The sequence below is a fragment of the Penaeus chinensis genome, chromosome 1 (assembly GCF_019202785.1).
Source record: "Penaeus chinensis breed Huanghai No. 1 chromosome 1, ASM1920278v2, whole genome shotgun sequence".
In the NCBI taxonomy this organism is placed as follows: domain Eukaryota; kingdom Metazoa; phylum Arthropoda; class Malacostraca; order Decapoda; family Penaeidae; genus Penaeus; species Penaeus chinensis.
Genome location: NC_061819.1, coordinates 37,699,758 through 37,709,499, shown reverse-complemented (window position 1 = coordinate 37,709,499; position 9,742 = coordinate 37,699,758). Strand labels below are relative to the sequence as shown.

General features: G+C 37.3%; 2 protein-coding genes across 3 annotated transcripts in view; one reads left to right on the top strand and one right to left on the bottom strand.

Moving 5' to 3' along the window:
• Positions 1-233: 233 nt before the first annotated feature.
• Positions 234-4,022, top strand: LOC125027772 (uncharacterized protein C3orf38-like). Of its 2 annotated transcripts, XM_047616912.1 has the most exons (4): positions 234-457; positions 1,607-1,755; positions 1,974-2,137; positions 2,664-4,022. In XM_047616912.1, the coding sequence occupies exons 2-4, from the start codon at positions 1,632-1,634 to the stop codon at positions 3,393-3,395; spliced, it is 1,020 nt and encodes a 339-aa protein (XP_047472868.1). In that variant the 5' UTR covers positions 234-457; positions 1,607-1,631; the 3' UTR covers positions 3,396-4,022. The 2 variants fall into 2 exon arrangements, with proteins under 2 accessions (XP_047472868.1, XP_047472875.1); XM_047616919.1 differs by lacking the exon at positions 234-457 and having other exon boundaries at positions 1,616-1,755; positions 1,914-2,137.
• Positions 4,023-5,133: 1,111 nt separating this feature from the next.
• Positions 5,134-9,742, bottom strand: part of LOC125027789 (deoxyribose-phosphate aldolase-like) — a 6,763-nt gene continuing 2,154 nt past the window's right edge. The window contains exons 2-7 of the mRNA XM_047616929.1: positions 9,394-9,543; positions 8,440-8,631; positions 8,047-8,181; positions 7,451-7,692; positions 6,359-6,468; positions 5,134-5,501 (exon numbers count right to left, since the gene is read on the bottom strand). Of these exons, the coding sequence (XP_047472885.1) occupies positions 5,405-5,501; positions 6,359-6,468; positions 7,451-7,692; positions 8,047-8,181; positions 8,440-8,631; positions 9,394-9,543 (926 nt within the window). The 3' untranslated portion in view covers positions 5,134-5,404. The remainder of the gene's footprint in view (positions 5,502-6,358; positions 6,469-7,450; positions 7,693-8,046; positions 8,182-8,439; positions 8,632-9,393; positions 9,544-9,742) is intronic.

Below are 9,742 nucleotides of genomic sequence, written 5' to 3'. Positions count from 1 at the left end.
ATATATATATATATATATGTGTGTGTGTGTGTGTGTGTGTGTGTGTGTGTGTGTGTGTGTGTGTGTGTGTGTGTGTGTATATATATATATATATATATATATATATATATATATATTGCATTCATGTGTGTGTATCTATGTGTGTGTATGTGTGGGTGTCGATGTGTGTGCATGTTTATTCTAAGACATACTTCAGCATAACACCAGCAATATAACACTGTACTAGACGACGCAACTCAACGCAAATCTGAATCCATCATTCCGAATCCTCGATGGAACTTGAATACACTCTATACGGTCCGGGTGTTCAAGCGACCGACGCAAAATGTAAACAAACCTCACGACCAAAGTTTCTCTTCTGATGTTTCGGGTAATCCATTTCAGCGTACCTGACGTGACTTTTTGGCTGTGACATTACCCAAAGGAAGCCTAAAGGAGAGTCACTATCATCATATAGGTAAGATTTGTTAAATTGGGATTAATATTCATCATTTTGTTTATATGTCAAGTACGTTGATATTCTGTAATACTTCAAATAATGTGTCTGTTTAGTTTAGGTTCCTCTGAATACCGGAAAGTAATGGAGAGAACGCAGAATAAACGCCAAATATCTTTGTGATAGAATAAATATCATGTAAGAGTTTGTTTTGGTTTTTTATACTAATTCACGGTATATGTGATACGGTGTGACCTTGTGTGAATGGCGAGAGATGGTAATTTCTAAAGGCACCTTACCAAGTTCAGGAAAGTTTGGGGGTTTTTCTTGTTAATCTGTATGGATAAGCTTAAGATACTTGGAATGAATCTCTCTGAAATGTAATTTTGAGTAGAATGGTGTACTCGTTTTCCCTCAGTGCGGTATTCTGTGTTTGGAACTTTCCCACTTGCTTGACCAGACAACTTGTATCTTCTAGAAGAACATGGCTGCAATGGGAACCCTCCAAGGCCTTCATTACCATTAGTACAAGCAGTCCTGAACATTCGCTATTATATTACGGAGCGATTTATAATAATGTTATGTGAGGTTTATTGTCTAGTTTTCAGGGGGTTCCAGTCATGCATACACCATATGGAATTCTGCGTTCTGTTGGAAAATAAGAAATACTTTTGGGTGCTACAAAAGATACATTCAAATGGAAGTTTTTAGTGTTATGGTGACACTCAAAATGTAAACATTGACCCACACAAGCTTTTGTATTTTAAAATCTATTGTGACATAGTCTTGCTAAGGTGAGCAAGATGAACATGATAAACTTGTCCCAAAGGCCAAAATTAGGTTTCTCCATCTTGTCTAACTTTTGAACGAGGAATTGTGAGCACAACATATGGGTTCTTGTCTGTTAGTGACAAGCAGTGGTAGATTTTCTGTGTCTTATTTTATCTGTTGCCTCCTTTTTCTCTTCATTAATTATCTGATTTTTTTTTATTTAACAAACATATTCAAGTTGGTTTTGATTGTGATTTGAATTTGTAACAGTATTTTACCATGTCACAACTATTGTAAATGTCAATATGAATTTTGCTCTGTGGAATATGTGTTATAGGTGTATGACTGCCAACTTGTAAATACATTTTATTACCTATTAACTTATCAACCTTCAAACAGACATATACAACCACTGACCCCCACAATGCTGCTGAAATCTCCATATGAACCTCTGGTGCAAGAACTCCTTGAAGGGTTAGAACCAGATGCTTTGCGAGGCCTTGCACTCACTGCCACCAACAACCGCATCCATCCAACAAATTGTAAAGGTACATGTGACTGCATGTTCATTTACCTGTGTTTTATTGGATGACTGTTTGTTTACATATTTATATCATTCTAAATATTATCAAAAGAGGAGATCATAGACAATTAATATTCCCATTGTGTTTTTAGTATATCTAGATTTCTCTTTTTATACCCTCAGAGTTGAATGATCTCCTGCCAAACTGATTTCAGCAGTGTAATACTGATTCATCTTTTACAGAAGCAATTGAAATTATCCTCATGCATACAGAAGACCTTGGCAAATTCTTTTCATACAGACGCATCAAAGCACAAGTTATGTTTGTTTACTTGCATCATCATAAAGAACCTGTGAATGCACACTCAAGCAGGACACAGCTGGCAGTGGCAATACAGCAGTTTTGGGTTTGTATATATTTTATATTTCTCCTTTCATTTAACATTTTTTTCTGAAGTCCCTCCTCTCCACTTTTAATGTTTAAATATTTAACCATGTGCCACCAGGGATGGGATATACATACATCCCATGCCTACTGTATTTAGTTTATTAATTGTGTTTTCTCATAGATGGCTCCACAAGTGCTTAGACACCAAGGGGTCAGTCACTAGCACTACTTATCTCACCTGTTTACCCCTTTTCTTGATTTCCAGAAATATTCTCTTTTATCATATATTGCTATTAGTAATGCTAATAGGATTATAATAATTATAAAGCCTATAATAATGATAACAGCATTGTTATTGATAGCATTAGAAAAAAAAAATCTTGAAAACTCAAGGAAAGAGGAAATCAAGTGAGATCACCAACTTACTAATTGACTAGTTGGTGGCACAGCACTTGTGAAGTCATCTATGTATAAATACATTTCATAATAGAAAACAGCAAACAGTACATTTTCCCAAAATGTTAAAAGGACTATTTCTTCCGCAGATGAAACGGCTCAATGGTGGCTCCACCTTGACAAACCCAAAGAGAAGAAGCAATGATAAAATTCAAAAAGAGGCAAATCCACATCATCCTGTTCCACCAGGCCAGCTACAGGTAGTGAGCAGGCAGAATCAGACTCCTGCCAGTCTAGAGTTTGTCAGTCAAGAAAATGAAGATGTTAAGAATAGACAAGCAGCCATACTAAATAACGAGGATACTTTATCACAGATTGAACTTACAAAGAAGGTGAAATCTGATGATTTTGCAAGAGTGTTTTGTGAGTGGTATTATAGTATGATAAACTACCTGCAGCCTGTGTGTTCTCATCAGCCAGGAGACACATTCAGAGAGTCAGTGTTCTGCAGTAATAGCTCAGTAGATGTGTATCTCATTGGCAGCGCAAGAGAGGAAAAGCATGCCACAGGACAGGCCAACTCTTACACACTTCTCCGAGAAGTCTTTGGACAGACAGAACTTCTTTTTTCTCCAAATCTATCTAGTGGAATTCAGGCTCAGAAAAGTGAGCATGGCATGATCAGGATTTTCTCCTGTGGAACCCTACATAAAGTTAATTCATTTGTTGGTATTTATGAACAAGAGTTTGGGCTGGTATTTTGTCCAGTGGACCGAGCATGGAAGATAATGTATACCAAAATAAATTTAAAACACACGAGTGTTGAACCACAAATGCCATCTCTTCCACCATGTGAAGTGTTTGCAATAGAGCAGAGTTAGAAAAAATGTTTAGCGAATAACAAAATATAGAACATCCTCTTCTGTGAATAGGATTGTCCATTGTGGATTGCAGCTTTTCCAGGAACTTTTACAGTTTGTAAACAATATAATATTATGTATATATAATGGTATATTTTTTAGGCTGTAGTCCCACACAATATACATCAGATTTATATTTTAACTTATAAACAGGATCAGTAATGTTTTTTCTTGGACTTAAAATTTATGTTATTAAAAGTTCATGCCAGTGCTCATTAAAGATGTGTATATATATATATTTAAAAAAAAGTCCCTTTCACTCCAGTTCCTCAGGATTCACAGTACATCCAGTGGGAGTTAATGGTCTAATACTGCTAAAGAGAAAAAAAAGATTAAGAGATTTTCACTAGAGGTTTCCAGAACCAGTCACTCCTTCAAGCTGAGACTTTGGCTTAAAGTGACAAACTCCCTACAGCTTGATCTGTCACAAAGAGCACTGACAGGAACAGAAAGTGGTTAACCTCCATCATGCTAACTTTCTATACTACCAAATGGAAAGTTTTAAAAATAGTGATTGAGGTTTTTGTTTGTGATAATGGTAAAAACAAGTTAGTATCAGCTGCCTTAAAAATAAAATGTTTTTTATACATGAATTTCTTTCAAAAACATACTGTTGAGAATAAAGGTCTTTAGGAAACTTGATACCAAAACCCTTATTGGTTTATTTACTGAAGAATCATTTTATAAATCCCCTTGATATGACAGGGGATACAGGATCCTAGATGGAAGCACTTTGTAGCCATTCTGTAGGTTTTACCAGTCTGTTTGGTTTAAACCTTATAAAGTCACAAAGATAACTTAAGTATCTCAAAAGTTTAAATGCCATTTTGTGTTAAAAGCACTAGTGAGAGGGGAGAATTGAGAACCAAGACTAAAGTTATATTTGAGTAAGAGCATTTTTTATTTATATCCAAAATGTAATTTTTGTGACTCATATCCAATAAGTTGCCAGATGCTACCAGCATACTGTAAATAATATTAAATACATGTTTATCCTGGAAAGAAATTATATAAGTATAAGAGAAGAAGAAAAAATGTCTCCTATTTTATGGAAATTTGTCTGCTATTAGTCACCCATAGAATATTTCAGCTTAGTAAACATCAAAGCTTAGCAAAACAAAAATTTCAGCTTATTAACGAATCACACCAGGAAAACTTTGCTACAACAAGTAAATTGAAGAAGTTATTTCCATTGTCACAAAAAATACTAATTCAGATGAGAACAAATTCACAGACAAAGAAAATGACTAGGTAAACTACTATTAGAGCGAGTGCATGTGCGTGTGTAAGTGTGAGTGTGAGTGTGAGTGTGTGAGTGTGTGTGTGTCAGTGTGTCAGTGTGTCAGTCTGTCAGAGAGTGAGTGAGTGAGTGAGTGAGTGAGTGAGTGAGTGAGTGAGTGAGTGAGTGAGTGAGTGAGTGAGTGAGTGAGTGAGTGAGGGAAAGACAGACAGAGGGAAAAGAGAAGGCTTTCATTTCTCACACTTGTCAACTGCTAAACTAAACTTCTTTCTAGTACCTTAAATTTTCTGTATTTTGTTTGAAGCTGAATATCTTCTTTTCACATATATTATTCATTTCAAACATCTTAATCCATTCCCCTCTATAGATATATCTTCACTATGCATTCAATATATACCATAGGAAAAATAACCATATTTGTAATCAAGTACAAGATGCAGGCTAGAAAAAGAAAATTAATTTCAATTTGGAGAATAGATTTCATAATGGCACATGTATTACAATATATATTTTTTTTGGTTATCATATTTCTATGACCTGTAAAACAAATACAAAAAGTCCATCTAGCAAAACTGTCCCCCAGTATATCCTGAAGAGAGAGAAATGGAATGCACAAAAAACATAAAACTAAAACCTACATGAAGGAACTCAATTTCATTAAGACAATGTAATAACGATGAAGTAATACTTAATTAACTTGTAACATCAATCCTTACAAATCTGTCAAATATTAGGCCATAGGAAGCTCAGACACTGCAGCGTAACGACCGTAAACGTAGTGGAAAAGTTGTCGCTCAACATCAGCCAGAAGACCAGAGGCACCAATCCTGAAACCAAATATAGGTCTGAGCATATAATAAAAGATAAGAGAATGATAATAATAAACTAATAAATGAAGAAAAGTTCACATTATAATTATGGGTATATGTTCAGTGAATAATGATACTGTACCACTTATTGAGTGTATACTTTCCGGAACCGGCTTTTCATGGTGTTTAATCATATTAACCATATCAACCCTCAAGGTTACTGGGAGAGTCAGTAAATCTCTCATTTCCTTTCAAATATACTTTTTAATTTGTATGTCTTTTGCATTGACAAATATATGGAAGGAACTCGATGTCAACTATGGCATTATTGTGTCTACCCACTCCCATATAGGTAGAGTTAATGCCTGGGTGAATGAATGCAAGCTGTTGCCTATGCAGCAGGCTCTCTCTCTCCATGCAGCTGATGGATCCAAAGGAACGGCATAGACCGATACATTTTGGCACCACCTGCTGCGTACGAGTTGCCGAAACAAGGGCGCAAGTGACAATGAGCTGCATTAGGGACTCTGACTCTGAATTTTGCCTCAGGGTTGACTCCCAAAGCCCTCTCATCTTACAGATTCCACAAGGCAGTGGATTGTTTTCCACAGGGTGGACTTCCATAGCCTTTGACCATACACAGACTGAACTACAAGGCAGCAGTCAGGTACCACTATCATATCTACATAAGACTAACCCATAATCATATAAATGTGTATATATATAACTACACTCTTTATAAAAGGTATAGAAAAAAAAAGTTTCAATATTTCTAAACAAGGCAAAAGGAATGCAAAAAACACATAATACACAAAAAAATCTTAAACCAATCTGAAAGACACTGCACGATCAACCGAGCCCTCCAACCCACCCACCTAAACATGTGGTTGTTGAGCCAAGCATCTCCGAGCTCTTCCTTGATGAGAACGAGCCACACGAGGGCATCCTTGGCTGCTCGAATTCCACCTGCAGGCTTGAACCCAACCTGGAAAGGGCGGAGAGAAGATTCAGTCAAGACAGGCAACCGTTTAAGTGTTTTAAGTGTTCTGCTCCAATGGGAGTCTGAGGAAAAAGGGAAAGGGAAAGACAAATAGGGGAGCTTAAGGGAGGAAACAAGATGAGAAAGTGATAACAGGGAAACAAGAGAAGACAGAAAGGCAGAGGTAGAGAGAAGAGAAATAGTGCACATTTACTCACTCTCTGATTCTAACCCCATGAACTTGATCCCCCCAATCAATCTATCTCTCTCTCTCTCTCTCTCTCTCTCTTTCTCTTTCTCTTTCTCTTTCTCTTTCTCTTTCTCTTTCTCTTTCTCTCTCTCTCTCTGTCTCTCTCTCTCTGCTCTCTCTCTTTCTCGCTCTCTCTCTGTCTCTCTCTCTCTGTCTCTCTCTCTCTGTCTCTCTCTCTCCCTCCCTCTCTCTCTCTCCTCTCTCTCTCTCTCTCTCTCTCTCTCTCTCTCTCTCTCTCTCTCTCTCTCTCTCTCTCTCTCTCTCTCTCTCTCTCTCTCTCTCTCACTCTCTCTCTCTCACTCTCTCTCTCTCACTCTCTCTCTCTCACTCTCTCTCTCTCACTCTCTCTCTCTCTCTCTCTCACTCTCTCTCTCTCACTCTCTCTCTCTCACTCTCTCTCTCTCACTCTCTCTCTCTCACTCTCTCTCTCTCACTCTCTCTCTCTCACTCTCTCTCTCTCACTCTCTCTCTCTCACTCTCTCTCTCTCACTCTCTCTCTCTCACTCTCTCTCTCTCACTCTCTCTCTCTCACTCTCTCCCTCTTCCTCACTCACTCTATTATACAAGAGATTTTAAAAATAATACTGAAAGACCATATTCATTCCATAAGACTTTCTTAGATGTGGCTTACAGATAGAAATACATATCTTTCCAAAACTGTATAATGTGAAAATATGAATAACAAATAAATAAAATAATAAACAAATGGTAAAAGGGGACAAAAAAGTCTATCCTTACCCTGTGTCCTGTACATTCATAGTACTCCCAAATGGCCCGGCACATGACAACTCCAACTGGCAGTGTGGCATTGACACCTTCCTTGCCTGTGGATGTCTTGATGAAGTCAGCTCCTGCCATCATGGCCACAAGAGAAGCCTTGTATACATTGTTCATTGATCCAAGATCTCCTACTGCAAGAATGGCCTTCATGTGTGCCTCTCCACAGGCCTTGTGCATCTGCTTCAGTTCCTCATACAGGCCTGTGTGGATGAGGATGTGTTTTTTTCCAAGTGTGAGGAAGAAAGGGGGAGGAAGGAGATGAGAAAAGCAAATGAATTGAGAGAGTAAATGAAGGGAATGAAAGAAGGGAAGACGATGGTTTGGATAAGGAAGAGGGAAGTAAAAGAGGGGGAGAGGGAGTAAGATTCCTCCATTCATGATATTCAAAAGTAAAACTAATCAGTGTTTTACAATAACCCTTATATATATTATTGTACTGAGAAAAAAAATTGTACTTACAAATCATTTTACAAATGTGTAAACTATACATATGGGAATGATAAGATAACTACTTTTGACAGACAAAAAGGCAATTATGAGAAGAAAATACACACCTTTCCAGTTGCCAGTTAGTGCCATTTCCCTATTTATAACAATATCAATCTCCTTTGCACCATCTGCAACTGCCATCTCGATCTCCTCCACTCGTGACCTGAGTGCATACTGCCCAGATGGAAAACCAGTTGCAACTGTCAATACAGATGAATATGAAATAAAATTCAAGTAAAACCATACTAAATATAAGAGCATACACAGAAGACACCCACATCCTTCAAGTTGGTAATTAACTAACAAATGCAAAGATCAATCAAAATGAAAAGGACACTGACACTGAAATCTTAAGTCAGTAAAAAAATAGGTGATCAGTAAACACCCAATAGTGTTAAAGAGCTTCCACAAACGAAGCTTCAACCAAAAACTGTAACGCAAAAAATGATGTCATTTACCAGCAGCCACAGGGATGTCGGCCCCAATCTTCTCCAATGTCTTCACAGCCCCAGCAACACGGCTCGGGTAGACGCACACTGCACCACATATGACACCTGCATCCTCCATACCTAAGGCCTTGATGATGTCATGACGCACAGGACGAGCTGCCTTGTGACACAGTCGCTGAACGTTAGCATTTGTGTCATCTCCTGCAGGTAGTCGGGAGGATATATTGAAAAGCATGATATGTGAATGTTCAGTTTTTTTCTTTCTTCCCCTTCTGTGGATAAGTTCTTTTGTTTTTGTCTTTTTTAATACAGTATTTATCCATTATTGTTTGAATCCTTCTTTGTCTTCTGCCTTTTTTCACCTACCCCGTATGACAAATATTAATTACCAAAGTTAAAACTACACTTCAACTTTTATACAGCAGTTCTAAAAAATCCAGTAATACAATCACTACTATAAAAGACTTTCTATACAAGATTCTTTTTTATATATTTCTAAAGCAAAAAGAGACATTATATCCATAAATGTACAAGCCCTTCAACTATACAATCATTTTTTTTTTTATATAACATTCATTGTCCATGTGAAACCCCTAATCTGCCTCCCCCAAAATTGATTGGAATAAAGCCTTGTTGATACTGGAAAAAAAACTATGAATGCCACAATTGCTTGGAAGCATGATTCAGTCTACACACTCTTTGGAAAACACTATGATTAAAGCTGCAAAGTCCCCATTAAAAGAACCATTCGAAACCCCAAGGAAATAAAACAACTTTCACCACAGATACCTAAATCTCCCCCCTGTCCATAATAATAAAACATATAATAATAAAACACAGTCCTAAAGATCTCTATACAACCTCCCATAAAAAAAAAAAAAAAATTAGGCAACCAGTATCACCCCAACAAATATAAGAGGAAATCATGTGAAAGACTTTTATTCCCTGATTCTCATGACCTACCTGAGAGTGTGGTAAGATCAATGCAGGTGATTGCCCGCAGAAGCCAGGCTGCCTGCCACTGCTTCTTGACGGTGCGTTTAGTGCCTAGGGTCTCTGCACGTCTCTTCACGGATGGTAAATTTATCCGCACACTGTTCACCCATCCTAAATCTGTATGGAAATGTAATAATACTTAAAAATCCCTCTTGTAAATAGCAAATGATGAGAATCTAAACCAATCAAGTAAATTTCAAGCAAGACTTGTTTTAATATTTCCTTGTACATCATGAATTTTTCATGACTAAGAGATTGTTTTCCAGAGAGTCTACATGGGAAAGGGGAAAGCAACTGCATCTTTAACCATTTAATG

Excerpts from the sequence above, each read along its gene's own strand:
- LOC125027772 (XM_047616912.1), top strand. The coding sequence starts at position 1,632 with ATGCTGCTGAAATCTCCATATGAACCTCTGGTGCAAGAACTCCTTGAA. Across the intron at positions 1,756-1,973 it reads CCATCCAACAAATTGTAAAG|AAGCAATTGAAATTATCCTC; the intron begins GTACATGTGACT and ends CATCTTTTACAG. Across the intron at positions 2,138-2,663 it reads TGGCAATACAGCAGTTTTGG|ATGAAACGGCTCAATGGTGG; the intron begins GTTTGTATATAT and ends TTTCTTCCGCAG.